At 44.4% G+C, this 17145-nt stretch overlaps 2 protein-coding genes across 3 annotated transcripts in view; one reads left to right on the top strand and one right to left on the bottom strand.

Moving 5' to 3' along the window:
• The window catches only part of LOC140525308 (uncharacterized), a 49023-nt gene that overhangs the window by 22434 nt on the left and 9444 nt on the right, over window positions 1-17145 (top strand).
• Window positions 4732-15898, bottom strand: OTOS (otospiralin). Of its 2 annotated transcripts, XM_072640573.1 has the most exons (5): window positions 15301-15898; window positions 10821-10906; window positions 10365-10435; window positions 9569-9595; window positions 4732-5171 (listed from the first exon to the last, which is right to left on the bottom strand). In XM_072640573.1, exons 3-5 carry the CDS (start codon window positions 10420-10422, stop codon window positions 4987-4989), a joined length of 270 nt encoding a protein of 89 aa, XP_072496674.1. In that variant the 5' UTR covers window positions 10423-10435; window positions 10821-10906; window positions 15301-15898; the 3' UTR covers window positions 4732-4986. The 2 variants fall into 2 exon arrangements, with proteins under 2 accessions (XP_072496674.1, XP_072496673.1); XM_072640572.1 differs by lacking the exon at window positions 15301-15898 and having other exon boundaries at window positions 10821-14684.

Raw genomic sequence — 17145 nt, 5'->3', positions numbered from 1 at the left:
GGAAAGACAGAATAGATTATTCTTCCAACTCCTGCCACTGACTCAGTCTTGAAAACAAGAGAGTAATTCTCTTGGGATGGTAATACAAGTCTCTCCAGAATTCTCTGTGGGATATTTCTTTGTAAAATAAGAGTTAAACTCAATTCTCTTACACAAACAACTGAATCTTGTCCTTATTTCATGGATTTTTCACAGTTTCAACCTCAAAAAAATGATAGTTAAAAACTGACAGTTTCTCATGAGATAGTGGCTAACAGCCTTCTCTCAGATGAAAATTATCCCTCTTTTTATCTCAGGAGAAAAGCTATTTAAATGTGATTCCCTTATACTATGTCACTTCCTTTGCAATAAGTTAACTGTTATTCTCCCAATATTCCTTTTCCCTCTTAAATGTATAATCGTTCTTTCCATAGTGTCAGAGATGGAGAGAGCAATTTAAGTTGGAGAAAGTAGAACTTGGTTTGTTCTGTTAGCAAAGAAGATGCCACGGGAATGTGTTTTTTCTCCTGATGCTTAAGAGATACTATGTTAGAACTCAGGGTGGGGGGTGATATTTTATCCCATGACCACAATAATGTACAGGAAAACAACACTGAAAGACTAGTGATTTCTTGGGCACAGCTCCAAAATGCTTCCCAGAATGACTGGACCAATTCAGTGATTTTGTTCACATAGTAAGGTCCTTCTACCAATGCAGGTTGGAATGAGCAAATTTCCAGGGATGCTCTGTGCTATTATTGACCTTCAAAATTATGGACAACCAACAACATGCAAGGGAAGGTGGTACAGCAGAAGAATGGGAGTTTGGGAATCAGGACCTGGATGCAAATCCTAACTCTTCTATGACTACCCTTGTGATCTAAAGCAAGTCTGTTTCTCCAGGATTCAGTTTCCTCATCTATAATGTCCTTTAAGGTCCCTTCTAGCCCTAGATCTGTGAGCCTATGTTTTTTTCTTTTAATAGTCACATCAGGTTTGAGGTGTGTGTGTGTGTGTGTGTGAGAGAGAGAGAGAGACAGAGAGAGAGACAGAGAGAGAGAATCTTTGAACAGTCTCATTTATAATACAAATAATAGAACCATAAATCTTGAACTCAGAAGGATCTTAGGGGCCATCTGATCAAGTCTCATTTTTACAGAGGAAGAAAGCAGGGTCGGAGAGATTAAATATCAGATAAATAGTAAATTACAGAGTGAAATTAGAACTCAGGTCCCATATCTGCAAGTTCAACGTTAAAGCTCAGCATTAAGTCTTTCCAAGATCATATTGCCAAGTATTTCAGCATGGGCAGAAGTTGTTAAGAGCAGATGGATGTTTCTATGGCTTATAGTGTCCCATAAACAATTGATCCTGTCTCTTTTATTTCAGGAACATCACCCAAAATATAAAGCAAGCAAAAATACCAGCAGTCTTGCCAGAAACTATATTTGAAAATAGGTCTGTTTGTTATTCTTTGGAGAACACTTGGGCTTCTCAAAGCACCAGGCTCCCTTGTTCAGCTGCCCACCTCTCCCCAGTGGGCACAGTATGTGCCCAGAGCCCCAGCACTCTTGCAGTTTGTCCCAATAACTATTCATTCTAGGTAAATATTCACACAGCTCTGAAACAAGAAGTTGCTTACTTTGTTTTTTAAACAGAGTTGTACAATTTAATCATGGACTTTTGAATATCGTAACTGGCCGTATTAACTTCTCATGAGTGCCTGGAACTGATTTCCAAGCAAATCATAAACAGGAACAAGTAGGCATCTGGAGATTCAGTTAAACAAATAAACAGTTTCTTCTAATTGTTAGAATACTATTAATGGAAGAAATTAACTTCATTTTCTTATCCTATATTGTCCTCTACAGCACCTAGCCACAGGGAAGTGCTTAACAAATACTTGGTATATGTGTTGAATTAATGAAATGCCCAAGGGACCTATGACTGGAGACTTGGCTATACAAAAAAAAAGAGGTCCTCCTTTTTTACAAAAAGTAAGAATGCTTTTATGAGAAGTACAGAGTTCTAAACACTGACATTCTAAATGAAGCTCCTTAGGCACAAATCTTGGATCACCACACATTTTCAGTAATTAAATTACATAGAAATCATAGTTTACTTTTTCTGTCATGCTTTGGGGTTTGCAAAGCACACTACATGTATGATCTCAGTGGACACGAGATATCTGTAGCAGGAGGATGGAAGCAGATTGAAACATGAGTATAACCCATGCACAGGAATAAGGGCATTTCTCCTCATTTTATGAATAAACTAAATGCCACATTTGTAAAATGATGACTGTGACATAATTATGAGCTAGGAAACAAGACATTTTGTTCCTAGCTGATTTGAAAGGAGTAAATATTGGTTGTTTCACCACCTACAAAATCTTGAAGAAAAACTGACTTACTTTCTTCTCCTTGGAAGACTCTAGTATCCATTTAATTTTTCAGACAAGTGCACGTTTTAAAAGTTCAATATATTTTATTTTTGTGGAGCCTTAATCATTTGCTGTGTGTGAAATGCCTACTTTTCTCTGGTTCAGCTTTAATTTCTACTGGTATAAGTCTTTTCAGTCCTGACCAACTCTCCATGACCCCATTTGGGATTTTCCTTGCAAAGATATTGGAATGCTTCACCATTTCCTTCTAGAGCTTATTTTACAGATGAGGAAACTGAGGCAAACAGGGTTAAGTGACTTGCCCAGGGTCACGCAGCTAGCAAGTGTCTGAGGATGGCTTTGAACTCAAGTCCTACTGACTCCAGGCCCATCGCATTATCCACTGTACCACCTTGCTGCTTTTTTTGTTTAATTACTAGCTCAATCCACTTAAGGTTCTCTGTGGTTCCTGATTTTTGAAGGAAATGATACAGTCAAATTACATTCCAAAAAACTGTTTATTCCCTCTTTTGATCATTTTTATCCTCTACATAGCTTGTTTGTACTTACAGCTGAACATGAGTATTTATAAATATGTATCTGTATCACACACATAGAATACAGACAGCATTGATATACCGCTTTAAAGTTTGCAAAACACTATACCTATATTCTCTCACTTGATCCTCATGGTGAGAATTTATAAAACCACAAACAAATAAAGGACTTTATTTAGAAGAAGGGGAAAAGTTGCTTGGTTTCTTTACTGTATCTAGCCTCCTTATTTCCTACTCCTTGGTGAGATGCTTCCTTTGAAATTTGACTGAGCTGAGTTTCTCCAGCCTTCATAAAGCACCACCTTAGGTGAGCTGTGGGTTCCCTAAATTTGAAGTCTTTCTGGCTCATGTCTTCCCTAAACTGGGGCTGTAATTAAATAGCTATGGCCCCATAGAGTCTAACTTGTTTATAGGTACTGTAGAAGGGGAGAAAAGAGTAAGTTTCGAAGCTGTATCAAGTTACATCCTTCCAAATTTCCCAGTGTTACTGAAGTCTGATCAAATTGAAATGCTTGAGCAGGTAATGAGAGGAGATGCCGGAAGCAGAAGCTGTAGCCAAAGAAAACTTTAGTGGAAAAAATGTGGGTATTTCTGGACTCCAACATGTCACCTTCCATGGTACTATATAGAGATAAATAGAAGTAACTGCAGAATCATTTCCAGACTTTAAACTGTAAGCCCAGTATTCAAGGACTATAGCCTCTTGTCTTCTTTACTGTTGACTTTTGCTCAACTATTTACTTGCTGTCTTCATTAATAAAAACATGGTCAGAAATCAAGCCAATCGACTGTCTCCTCAAAAAGAATGCAAGAGGGAAACCTTTGATACATTCTATGGCTTTCACTAGAAAAAGAGTAAGTCAGAAAGTGGCTCCTTTGGATTAAAATCCAGTGCTGCTAATGCTACCCTAAAGCCATCACCTGCAACTACATGCTTGGTTCTGCTAAATTGAAGCTTCCAGGTCTTCAAAGGAGATGCCCATGAGACATGAAAACGAGAGTCCTCCAAAGACATCCTCTGAGGTCATGTGGTGAGGGAGTGCCCAAAATCGTCCATTCGTTTTTAATACATTTTGATGGATTTTACTTTTGTTTAACCTACATTTCCCAATGTGACCTTCCCCTCTTTCCTGCCCAACGAATTTAGCCTAATATCATACAGCAAGTGACAGGATAGGGATTTGAATCCAGGTCCTCTGAGGCCAAATTCAGCACTCTGTCTGAGGCACCATCCTGTCTTTCTGTTCCAATCTCTCTCCCACATGAGTGTCTGCTCCACAGCATCCTGGACACATGTTCAAACTTCCATTTGAACAGTTCCAGTGACTGGCAGCAACCCACTCATTTCTTAATGGTTCTAATTGCTAGAAAATTCCTTGCATTGAGCCAACATCCACCCACACACAACCCTCCTCATTTGCCCTCATTCTGCTGTCTGGAGCTACATGGAATGACCAATTCTTCTTACACTTACAAATAGCCTTTGGCTATTTGGGGTCCCCTATCATCCATCTTCTGTTTTTCAGGTTAAGTTCGCTGATTACCCTCCCTTCCCCATCTGGTGGTGCCTAGACCTTTCACCATTTTGTTCATGTTCCTCTAAACTTGGTGGGACTCGTTGCCATCCCTTAGAGTGGGGTAGTCAGAGCTCAGCATCCAACTCCAGATTTAGTTTGACCAGGGCAGAATACAGGAGGACTCCCCACTTCTATCGTCCGGACAGTGTTTCCCTTAGTATAACTAAGATTGAGTTGCCTGTTGGTGGCCTCTGTTCTTTTAAGGTTTTCCCAGCTCACATTTGCCATACAATAGTGCATTCAAAATTTCTTTATTAATATTTTAGCACAAACATTGATCCATAAAAGAAAAACTAATGTTATTTGGAGCTTTACAAAGAGGGAAATAGCATCGTACTAATAATGGGGGTCACTCCCCCTTCAAGAAGCATTGTTTTGATTTAAATGAGTGTTTACTAAGCATTTGTGGTTATGCATTTTAGGAAGAAAGGAAATGGACACATTGGCTTGAAATTCCTTGGTCTCTGTTCTAGGGAGCCTGGAAAAAACTTCAGTCTTCCTGATAAGGGACATTATAACCCAGGGTAGTGCCCAGGGGAAAATGAGCAAAGAAGGTCCGGGCCATATCATTGATCTGGTGGTAGGCTCCCAGTGTCTGAAAGTACTCAAAATAGGACCAGAAGTCTGTAGTGGAGAAGGGCCAATAGGGCAAGGCTGGCAGTTCCGCAAAGGGATCTAGTGAAAAGAGAAAATATTAGCAATAAACAATTATACTTATATTTGATCCTCATAACAACCTTGAGAACTAGGTGCCATTATTATCCTTACATGAGTTAAAGCTGAAGCCCAGAGACATTAAATGACTTGCCCACAGCCACACAGCCAATAAGTATTTGAGGCTGGATTCCAGCTCAGCTCTTCTGCTTCCTGGTCTCAAACCCTATGCACTAAGTAAAGAGCTTTGCAAACCTTAAATCACTATATAATTGTTTTGTCATCATCATCATCTTCCTGAGTTCAAAGCCAAACTCAGACACTTACTAGCTGTGTGACCCTGGGCAAGTCACTGAACCCTGTTTGCCTCAGTTTCCTCATCAGTAAAGTGAGCTGGAGAAGGAAACAGCAAACCACTCCAGTGTCTTTCCCAAGAAAATCCCAAATGGGGCCACAGAGAATCAGACATGACTAAACAACAAGACAAGAAAGGGACAAGAAGGGAACGATACAAAATAAGATATAATTAAGTGCTTGTATATGTTGTCCAAACAAAAAGGGCCATGGTACCTTTTTGTACCATGAGAAAATAAAAATACTGGTAATAGCTGATATAGTTACAGCCCTTTAAGGTCTGCAAAGTCCTTTTCATCTCTCACTTCATTCTCACAAGACCCCTGGGAGTTAGGTGCTGTTATCACCCCCATTGTACAGATAAGAAAACTGAGGGCTAGAGGTACAAAACTGGTAAGTGTTTAAGGCAGAATTTGAATTCAGAACTTCCTGCCTCCCAGCCCAACACATTAATCTCCCCCTAATTGTCCCTGGGGAGAGGCTGGTGTGAGCTGGAATACTTCAAGAAGGTTTCCTGGAGGGGGAGCCTCTCAAACCTTTAGGAAAAGACAGAGTCTGGATGGGGAAGGGGAGGGAACCAGGCACAGGAACAGAGGTGCAGAGTGGGGATGAGCGGAAGGTGCTCATTGGCTTGGAGACTCAGTGGTTTCTGAAGGGCTGTGGGGTCATCATTCTGGACTTGGCAGGGATCCCAGAGGGCATCATTTGACAGAGGAGGAAACTGAGGCTCGTGGAGATGCCTCACCTGGTGGATTTGGGCAGGCTTACCAACTGATCAGCAAATCAACTAACAAGCATTTATTAAGTGCCTACTGTGTGCTAGGCCTGTGTTAGGCTAGGCTAGTGATACAGAGACAAAAAATAAATCAGTCCTTGCTCTCATGGAGCAGAGACAAAAAAATGGATGTATGACTTTCATGTCCAAAGGTGTGGTTTGCAAAGCCTTAGGACCTGGCCTCTTAGGGGCAGTGTAGTACAGAGGAAAGATTGCTAACTCTGGAGGCAGAGAAGCCTGTTCAAATCCCACCTTGGATGCTCACTCTCTCTGTGTCCTTGGACAAGCCTCAGTTTCCTCTGCCATCAAAGAGAGGGTTTACTTAGACGGTCTCTGAGGCCCTAAGGGCCGTTTTAGAAAAGGCCACTGGACTCAGGGCATCCTGAGGCCACACAGGACAAGGGGAGGTTAAACAATATGGAACCTGATCACAGGAGTACAACCAATCTTTGCTGTGCCTGAGGATGGAAAACAGAACCAGGTGAAGCCAGAGAAAGCTGCTTCTATCACAATGGAGAGGAGCCAGAACCAGCCATCTAGGGAATGGCTTTCATAGAAACAAAAGGTAGAAGTGCCCAGCGAGGTAGTATGGACCAATGGCTAGACCATTGGTGGTCTGATCTGGGTTCAAATCCTGTCTCAGACACTCACTACTTGTATGATCCTGGACCAATCAATTACTTAACCTCCATGTGCCCAGATTCCTCAAGGGCAGGTTTGGCCTCAGTGGAGGTACCCAAGGAGCAGTTATGGGTTGTTTAGTCGATCTATTCATACGTGGTCCTCTCATTTCATGTCACTGCTCACCTAGGGCTGTAATTCCCCATGCATGTTTGAACTTGGTAACCTAATACCAAGGAACAGCCCAAATGGGATTGCCAAGTCCTTTAAAATTCAGAACATTCAAAAGAAAGTGAGCTGGTTGTGTCAAAACTCCCCCGCTTTGCTGAACAGTCTCCAGGGAAGGAAGCTATACAAAGCAAGGCCAGAGCAGTTGGCCCTGTTGTCTGAGACAGGAAGCAGAAACTGCTGTCCTTTCATTTAAGAGAAGCCCCTGGGGTTTGGCATTCAGCAAAGCAAACGATTCTCAAAGAAGAAAATCTTTATTCCTGAAGGGATCTGGGCTGTATTAGCTACACTGTGTTGGGGAGAGGGCCATGCGATCAGGAAATCAGCTACTGGATGCATCCCTTGTCCCTGGGTGACCACAACTGCTTTATTTACAGGTTCCCTCTTGCCCTGTCCCAGCTACACACTCAAGGAGGGAGCTGGGTATCTGCAGCTGGTCCTAAAGGCAATCATGGGAAATCAGCCCCCATTAGGGTTTAATCCATGTGAGTTGACACCTTCAACTCAATTCCTTATAGGCTTTCTAGAATCTAGTGCTGGGAGGGACCTTAGCAACCATCTCATTGGACTGATGGATCAACTCCACCAAGACCAGCGAGGGGAAGTGATTGCCCGTGGTCTCAAAGGGACCAAGCAGTAACAGAGCTGGAATTCTGACTACAAGTGCTGTTCTTTCCCACTTTGCCTCTTACAGTCCGCTGAATCCTTTAAGACTCAGCTCAAATGCCTGCTGGTCCAGGAAGCCTTCCTGATGCACTCAGCCCCTAGAGCCCTCCCTCACAAAACGATCTTGTACCTATCGTGCATGTACTTTGTACATCCTTATGAGGACAGAGATGGATTCATTTTGGTTTTTGTACCCCTGGCATCTAGACCTGTGCTTGACACATAGTAAAAGATTTAATTGATTGTGTGTCCAATGCTCTGGGACCCCATTTAGGGTTTTCTTGACAAAGATATTGGAGGGGCTTGCCATTTCCTTCTCAGGATAAGGAAACTGAGGCAAATGCTGAAGTGATTTGTCCAGGGTCACTCAGCTAGTAAGCATTTGAGGCCATATTTGAACTCAGGTCCTCTTGACTCCAGGCCTGGCCCACTGTGCTGCCTCATCCATTGTTTAACCCAATGGGGAATCTCCCCATCCCTGAAATCAATTGCCTGCACATGGTCCTTGGGCTTCAGGTCCTGGGCCAAAAAAACTTTCTTACCCCAAAATGTGCCAAACTCTGTGCCCAAATCCCACCATTAACATTTCATGTCTTTGCTTTTTGTCTTGTTTGCCCCTCTTTGGAAACATAAATTCCTCTGGAAGGAGGAGCCAGCCAAGTCCCTAACACTTGAATCATTCTTCTAGAGTTAGAAGGGACCTCTCCTAGTCTACCCCCTTATTTTACAGATGGGGAAATTGAGCCCCAAGGGAGTGAAATGACTTGCCCAAGATCATACAGTCATTGCCAGGAGTTGGATTTGAACCCAGTTCCTCTGACCTGCATCAGTTTTCTTTCTACTGGACCATGATATGGCTCATAAGATTGAGAAATGAGGCTGGAATACATTTCTCTGGCTATGGAAGTTTTTCCAAAGTGTTTCCTCCACAAACCCACAAGTCCAGTAAGGAAGATAGTTCAGATATTTTAATCCCCATTTCATGGGTGAGCAAAGTGTGTCCCAAAGACACTGAATGACTTGCTTGTGTGTGGCAACACAATCAGTCTCAGAGCTAGGCTCAGATCTACATCTCAATGACCCAACTTTAAGTATCCTTACTGCTTCTAGCATGCTATCAGCTGCTTGAGGACACTGAATGGGAATCAGGAACCCAAGGACTGCACAAATAGAGATCTGGGAGGGACCTCAGAGGCCACTGAGTCTCACCCTCCTCTCTGACAGATAGAGAAACCGAGGTCCAGTCAGTTAAAGTGACTTGCCCAAAGGACCAGGCAGGATTTGGACATGGCTCCTTGGGCTCCAAAGCTGGTGTTTCTTCCTCCATACCCTGGAGCTGTAGGGGAGTCAGCATGGGAGTTAAATAGACAGAAGGAACAGAGGCCACCACAGATCAACTTTGACCCAGGCCAGAGCCTCCCGAAAGCTTCCTGCTCTAGGGTCTGGGCTCTTCACACATACCATTCTCTTTATTTACAAAACCACCCAGAGATCCCTGCTTTCCCAACTTGAAGTCACAGGGAGTGTGTGCAGCCAACAGACCATTCTGGTATGGCGCAGACTCTAGATACTGATGACAATGTGCACAGCTGCTTAACAGTATTTATGGCCATTAGTTTTATCTGCCCAAAATAAGCTGGAATGTTTCCCCCCCTTCCTAGCTTTCCTTTCTCCCCCTCTTCCCCCTCCATCATCCCTGACCCATTTTCTATTCTATTCTGTCTTTTAAAAAACAAACACACAGAGATGTAAGAAATGAGAACCCTGCCATTACCTGCCTCCTCCTGGACTGGCCTGGCACCTACAAACAGAGAAGAAATGAATCACTTTGGGGGTGGTGGAAAGGGGGACTTCTACAGGAAGGGCAAGAAGATGACTGACAGCTCCCTCCGAGTCAGCTTCCAGAGCCATCGGAGAGAATCCTTCATGTGAAAAAGCCAAGGACGCTGGTTGGCCCAGAAAGGGCAATAACACAGACGTGTTGGCCAGAAAGAGTGGGTAAGCCTGCCACAGCACCCTTTAAAGCAAAGCAGCAACAGGTCACGTGAACATGGTATTTTAAAGGTTTCTCAAAGCAGCTCATGCACGTTCTTTCATTTGAGTGGAAAAAAACACCCAGGCTGGAGTCAGACGACTCTGTGACCTTGGGAAAGCTACCAAGTAGTCCACCAGCCTCCCTGGGACTCAGTTTCCTCAGCTGTAAATCTAAAATGATCTTTATGTTTTAAAAAAGTCATTTTTCAGTGTAAACTTCTGTGAGCAGGAGCGACTTCTTTGTCTTTTTATCTTGGCATAGCCAGTGGCTGACTCACAGTGGGTACTTTCATGGCCTCCAGGGTCGCTCCCAGCCTTTGATCCATGACCCTCCCAATAGCCCTGAGGTAGAGATTATTATTGCCATGGCTTTGCAAAAGGTGAAACTGAAGTTCCCAGTGTTTAGATGGCTCATCCAGGCTCACAAAGCTCCTGAAACATCGGATTTGAGCTGAGGTCTTCCCAACTCCAAGCTGTGGTTTGCTCACTCTGCCTCTAAGCACCCCATATGTTAGCCTTTTCCGTAACCAACTCACCTGTGAAGGCCCCCATCAGCAGACAGAGGAGGAGTTGGCTGACAATGCTGAATTTCATCTTTCCTGGAAATCTCAAATGTCCAACAGGTGAGAAAAAGAGGTGTTGTTACTACTCACATACTTCTTTAAAACAAGCTTAAAATCTTTTTATTGATGCTTTTTTATATTTCCATCCTCTCCCTAACGATGGTAGAATCTTCCCTTATAAACAAACAAACAGATGGACCGTGAAAATACATTTCTGGCAGCTCTGCGCAATAGGCAATGGTTGCTAAAAAACATAGATCTCTTTATGAAAACAATCTCTCATTATTTTCTTAGCAAGGGTAATTGGAATATAATTACTAAAATATGCTTCCCCCCCCCATGCCTTTCCATCCATATATTTTTTTTTGAGAGGTTAAATATTAGTCCTCTAGCCTCTGAGTCTGAGTCTAGAAATCCAAGAAATTGTACCTTTGTCTTTCCCCCTGAGGTCGGTTCCAGTTTTTATCTCAGAAGTTACCTCTCGGCTGATTCAGCAGTCCAGCTTCAATGGGCTTCTGTTGATGGTATAAAGAGGTGACTCTCTTTCCAAAGGCAAGGGGCTAAGGAAGGAGACGTCACTTTCTGGACGCACCAATTGGAAGTTTTCCTTCACCCAAGAATTGGACTGTAGTTTATCATAGGACCACTTGTGTTTAAAAAAAAATAGAGAGACCAGCTCTGAGGAATCATGAATGTGATCGAAGGACGAAAGGAAGGAGATTCTTGACAGGAATTCCCCTGGGTGTCTTCACTTCTTCTGTGTCATGAACTCCTTCTGGTGCAACCTGTGGACCCTGTCTCAGAATTAAGTACAATGGCAAAGGAAACCAACTATATTGAAATATAGCTATCAAAATATGTTTTTTAAAGTTTATGGATCCCAGGTTAAGAGCCCTTGCTTGAGCAGCTAGGTGGCACATACCTGGAATCAGACAACCTGGGTTCAAATCTGGTTTCAGACACTTACTAGCTGTATGGCTTTGGGAAAGTCACTTAACCTTAAAAACAAAAAAGAACCTTTGCTTAAAGCTTCTCAGACTGAACCCAATTAAAATCTAATTTAATTAATTTTATTAAACTAATAAATTGAAATCTAATTGTATCATCATTTGATGGTTGGAAGGGGCTTTAGAGAACAAAGCATGCATCCCATCCCATAACATTCTTCACAAATTCCTAACTAGTGTAGCTGGGCAGGTGAGACTTGGGATCCCTGAGTATTTAAGTACTAAGCATTGAACTAACATATAAAGGTAAATTGTACTGACACATAGTCCTTTGTCCCAACATAGGTCAAATGGGCCAAATGAAGTATAAGTGACAGAATCCCAGCCTTCGGGCCTTAGACAGGCCACAGTCCATTCATGGAAGAAGTCTCTACTTTAATCTACTTGACAAGTGGCTTGAGGAGGTAGCCCTTTCCTCTTCTGGAGTGCTGTTTGGGTTGTTCTCATGGTGCTATGGGAGAAATATCTCCTCTGAGTTCTTGTGGGAAGTTAGTGCTGCTGAAATTATGAAGGTAAGAACCTATGCTTTATTATGTTTAAGCACTGGTGGGAGGTTGGGAAAAGGGTAGAAAAATAACCCCTGAACCAAGATTAGGATTCTAAGAAGGCTTCTTAGAGACAAAATTATGTCTAAGTGGCAGAGAAAGAATTCCTTTAAATATTGCAATTTCATACGTTCTTTTAGGCTATGAAAGTTGAAAAAAAAAGACATTCAGAATCCCATGCTTCCTTCAAAGTCATAAAAGCTGAACAAATTTAGTTAAACAGAATCAGCATCTCATATATCCCCTAAAGAAACAAACCTAAACAGACTCTATAGGCAAAGTAAGTCAAGGAACAGATTAAACTCCGTTGAGGGAGTTCACGATGGGCTGACTGAGAGGAGAGATTTACATGTCACCAAGATAACCAAGCAACTGGGGACAATTGAGATCCTTCCTTTAGCTTCTTATCTGAGAGATGTTTGAGGTCTTAAGTAAATTTTCACATCCCATAGGACACATTTCAGCCAGCTCAATAACCTCCTAACTTCATCAAACTAACTCTATAAGTAAACTAAGTCAGGTTCCAGGTTAAACTACATTTAGAAAGATTCACAATAGGATAAATGACCCTGACCCTCCTCCCCAAATAATAACCATTAGTCAATGGAATTAAAAGATGAAAAATTATTATCACAATGACCACAAACTTATGGCTCCTCTCCTGCCCACGGGCTCCCTAAATGGAAGAACCAAAGCCAGAAAGCTTAGGTTTTGCCTCTGACTTTTAGAGGGACCAAGTCACAGAACTGGATGGTCTGCTTGATGGCAGACAGACCATCTGGTTACCAGATCTTTGCTAGTCACATAATTCATAAGCACCAGCAGCACCAGGATGTCAATGAAATTGGTGATGTTTCATGCCCAGCCACTGATCCTCATTGTGGGTCAGTCATCTGAAATGTAATGGGAATTTGTTATTTTCCTTTTATTATTCAAGACTCAGGGACATTCCTCCTGCAATCCTTGGTTAACTAAAAGTCTGTCTTCATATTAATCTCACCTGACCAAGTCCTGTGCCAAGGACTGTGAAAATTGACTCCAAGCCTTAAATATTCCTTTGATAAGAAGGCAGAGGAAGAATCTCTACTGTTCCTGACTCCTTGGTGACATGTAAATCCTCTTTCTCAATCAGCTTATCAGAAATCCTCCAAATGCAGTTGAATCAGGAACATGACTTAGTTTACCTGTAAAGTTTGTTTCAGGCAGCTTGTTTCCTTAGGGGTGTAAGTTTGTTCCGATTTTATTGACATTGAAGGAAGCGTGGGATTATGGATCTACCTTCTCTTTAACTTTTGTGGCCTGAGAGGAATGCGCAATATCACAACATGTAAACAAATGATTTCTCTCTCACTCTGATGTCATTTTGCCTGTAAGAGGGCTTATAAGACTCCTAATCAGGGTTCAGATTTTCTAGAAGACTTGAATCTACACTTGAGCATAATATGAAAACCTAGGTTTTTACGTCCATATTTCTGAGTTGTGATGAATACATATTTGACAGCAGTTATCCAGCACATGAACTCAGAGGGAGCTATTTCTCCCCTAACAGTAATAAGGGGACTGAGAGGTTATTACCCCTTTGGTTAGCCTGTCCCAAGGATAACCTGTCAGCTGGTGAACTTGGATACCAAAATAATCACACTGGTCCCAGAAGTGATGATTGGCTGCTTTTCTTCAGATTCCAATCCAAATGTCCATTTATCTCTAGTCTCTGAATGTCTATAGTCAGCTTGCTCTATAGTCTCCTAAGGGCCCAGGGGATGCCTCAGGTAAGTGGTCATCGTGGTCAGAGGCATCGGCAGAAACAAGGTCAGCTAGAACCTACCTTCCTCTGCCCAGCCTGAGATCATTGGTCCATATGATGACCAGCAGGTAGGAAAGGAACAACCTGGGTCCTCCTTGGTAGTTCTGGTTTCCATATTGGAATGAAATGGAACTCTCCAGGAAAATATGATGGTTCCTGCCAGGAGATCTACCTAGCTTGAGCAGGGAAGGAGAATTCACAGGGATGCTCAATGGGGACAGGAGGAGATTCAGCCCTCGGGAGTCTCTCTGATTTGGTCAGGTGTAGGGCAGGGTCCTCTAAATTTGCAGAGTTATCATATGGTCCCTGGCTTCCAGCCTCCACTGCGATGCTTAGCACACAATAGGTGCTTCATAAATGTTTATTGATTGACTTCAGAGTGCTGCCAAGCTAGATTAAAACGTAATTGAGAAATATTTAACAAAGTTGATAAAAAAATATAATAGGTCATAGATAATGTTAATGTGTGGGTTTCTAAGTCAATATGTGGCCCTTACAGATCCTAGGTAGGGACTGATGCCCTTCTTTCTATTTGAGTTGGACCCCAGTGGTCTGGAGCATACTGACAGTTTGAAAATGTAATGTTATCTTTGTTCCATTGTGCTTTTATTTATTTTCTCAAATACTTCTCAGTTACATTTTAATCTGGTTCCCAGCACTTCGATTTGGAAAAAGCAGTTGCAGCAATACAAGTTGGGGAAGGTACAGCTGGACAGCTAGTTCTTTTGAAAAAGATCTGGGGGTTTTAGCAGACCACAAGTCCAGCTTGAGTCGGCATGCGGACTGCATGTGTGTGCATCTCTACATACGCATGTCCAAATGCACAACACACAGGGATGCCTCCCTTGGAAGGCCCACCTCCTGCGCACAGACCCACCCACGCGCCTGACCCACGTGGGCCTTGGAGGGGACAGAGCAAAGGCGAGGTCAAGGCCAAGGTGACATCTGCAAGCAGGCATGTCAGGCTCGCCCCGCCCACCCCTGCCCAGCCCCGCCTCCCCTAGCCCAGGGCGCAGGCGCAGAGACTCCCGCCTGCGGTGGGGGGCTCCAGGGTCCAGATGTGCTCATGTGCAGTTCCCGCAGGACTTCATTTCCCAGAATGCATCCGGAAACTCATCTATCTCCACCCCCACCCCCAGCGCGGCTCGGGCCCCCTCTTAGCCCGGTGCATTGTGGGAGTGGTCCTTTTGGGGCTCGGAGAGCGGGGATCTCACAGTCTGTCAGGTGAGGGCTGGGCTGCAGGGTGCCTCGGGTCCGAGGGCCCAAGCTGGGGGGAGGGGAGGGGGAGGAGAATGGAGAGAGTGCGCAGGCGCAGCGCCCGCACCCAAACACACCCACATGTGACCGTGTGTGCCCATGTGTGCGCGCCGCTGGTGTGGGTGCCGGTGTAAGCCTCTGTGGGAGGGGCTGGGGCGTGGGTGTGCCCACGCGTGGGCCCGACCTCCCGCAGCCTCAGGGTCCCCCCCTAAGCCCTGGAAGCGCTCCCTCTTCCTCTGCCCCCGACCCCTTCTGTCGTGACCCGTGACCCTGAACTCCCTCTGGGGTCCATCTACCTGGGGGGGCTCCTGTCTACACCCGCGGCTTCTTGCACGGCTCCCTCTAGAGCCCGTGGGGGTCCCGGTCACCCGGGTTCAGACGCCCACCCCTGCGCACACCGGCGTCCTTCGGGGCGTGTCCTGCTCTGGGTGCTACGGGAGGAGCCCCCCCAGAGCTCCCCGAGGGTGGGCGCCTCGCCCAGCGTCTGGCTACAGTAGGCGCTTAATGCATGCTTAATGGGTGGGTCCGTCTGAGGGAGAGGGCGCCCCGCGGTCTCGGCTCCCCACCTGCCCCGCCCCCATCTCGGGACCTACAGGGGTGCGGGGGAGCGCCCGCCCCGCCTTAGCATGGGCCAAGCGGGGGGACCCTTGTGATGGGGGGGCCCGGACCTCGGGGTGCGGCCTCCTTCACGTCCTTGCCTCCCAGAACGCCGGCCGGGGCCCCCTGGGGTGGAGGGGCGCCTGGTCCCAACCGCGGCCAGTGGCAGTTGGTGGCGGTGGTGTTGAGGAGAGCCCTTTCTCTGGAGTGATAGCGCCCCTCGTGATGGCTTCGGGGTCTGGTCCGGGTCCGGCGCGGCTGGGCTCCTCCCGGGGCCCTCGGTCCTGGGTCCACCTGGGGGGCGGGGCAGGAAGGAGGGGGAGGGAGGTAAGGAGCAGCCTTTGAGGAAAAGGAGTTAGTTCTTGGCAAAGCTTCTATTTTTAATGTCCGAGTTAGTTTGTTCATTTTAAAATAGTGAAGGTTAGTTCCGTTTCCGTTTCCTTAGTTTTGGATAAAAATAACATCCCTTATGTTCATTTAAAAAATCCCTGGATGTGCACCCTAATGAAAAATGTTGTATAGACCTGGCCTTTTTTTTTTTTTTTTAGTGGGGGGGGGAGATGGGGGAAAGTGAAGAATACCCCCTCCACACCGCAGGGGGCAGTTCTTGGTGCATTGCTGTGCCCCCCCCCCAAAAAAAAATCATTACCAAATGGCCAGCCCCCACCTCCACCAGGCCCACAGGGCCTTGTTTCTCCCAGTGGGTGACTCAGTAGGTTACTGGCCTGTGCTTGTGGCCAGCCTCGTCCAGCAGCAGGGCTAGGATTTCTTGCCCCCTCCAGTTGTCTCTATCCTTTCCCTCACAGCTATTGGTAGAATGCCTTTCCTACCTTCTTCCCCCTCCCTGAAAGTCAACATGTGTGTGTTTATTTATGGATCATTATGTCCATTATTGTTCTGAGTATAGTTTTGCTGTGCAGCATAGTTTGAGATCTGGTCCGGGTAAGCTTCCTTCTTTCCCACTTTTTTCATTATTTCCTTACGTTTCTTGACCCTTGTGGCCACAACATGACGTTTCGTATTTTTGCTACTTCCATAAAGTGATTCTTTGATAGTTTGATTGATATGACATTAAGTAAATTGATTTAGGTAGAATTGTCATTTTTATCATATTGGCTCATCATGCCCATGAGCAATTACAATTCTAGTTCTTTAGGCCTGTATTTCTATAAGCAGTAGATTATAGTTACATTTATATGATTCTTGGGTGTACTTGTAGGTAGATTCTCAAGTATTTTATATATTTTATAGTAATTTTAGATGGAATTTCTCTTCCTACTGGGTTTTATTGGTGCTATATAGAAACTAATCATTTGTGTGGATTTGTTTTCTATTCTGCAATTTTGCTGAAGTTACCATTTCAGTTAATTTTTAGTTGACTCTCTAGGGTTCTCTAAGTATGCCATTATATCATCTGCAGAAAGTGATCGTTTTGTTTCTTCTTTACCTACAGTCATTTCCTCAGTTTCCTTCTCTTGTCTTATTGCTATAGCCAACATTTTTTTTGTACTAGGTCAAATGGAAGTGGTGAGGTTGGACATCTG

The sequence above is a fragment of the Notamacropus eugenii genome, chromosome 2 (assembly GCF_028372415.1).
Source record: "Notamacropus eugenii isolate mMacEug1 chromosome 2, mMacEug1.pri_v2, whole genome shotgun sequence".
Lineage (NCBI taxonomy): Eukaryota > Metazoa > Chordata > Mammalia > Diprotodontia > Macropodidae > Notamacropus > Notamacropus eugenii.
This window is presented reverse-complemented; position numbering and strand designations above follow the sequence as displayed.

What these genes read in the sequence shown, in the direction of transcription:
- OTOS (XM_072640573.1), bottom strand. Translation starts at nt 10,422, where the DNA reads ATGAAATTCAGCATTGTCAGCCAACTCCTCCTCTGTCTGCTGATGGGG. An exon ending in GCTGATGGGGGCCTTCACAG is followed by an intron (nt 9,596 to 10,364) that starts GTGAGTTGGTTA and finishes CTCTGTTTGTAG; the next exon opens with GTGCCAGGCCAGTCCAGGAG. An exon ending in GCCAGTCCAGGAGGAGGCAG is followed by an intron (nt 5,172 to 9,568) that starts GTAATGGCAGGG and finishes TCTTTTCACTAG; the next exon opens with ATCCCTTTGCGGAACTGCCA.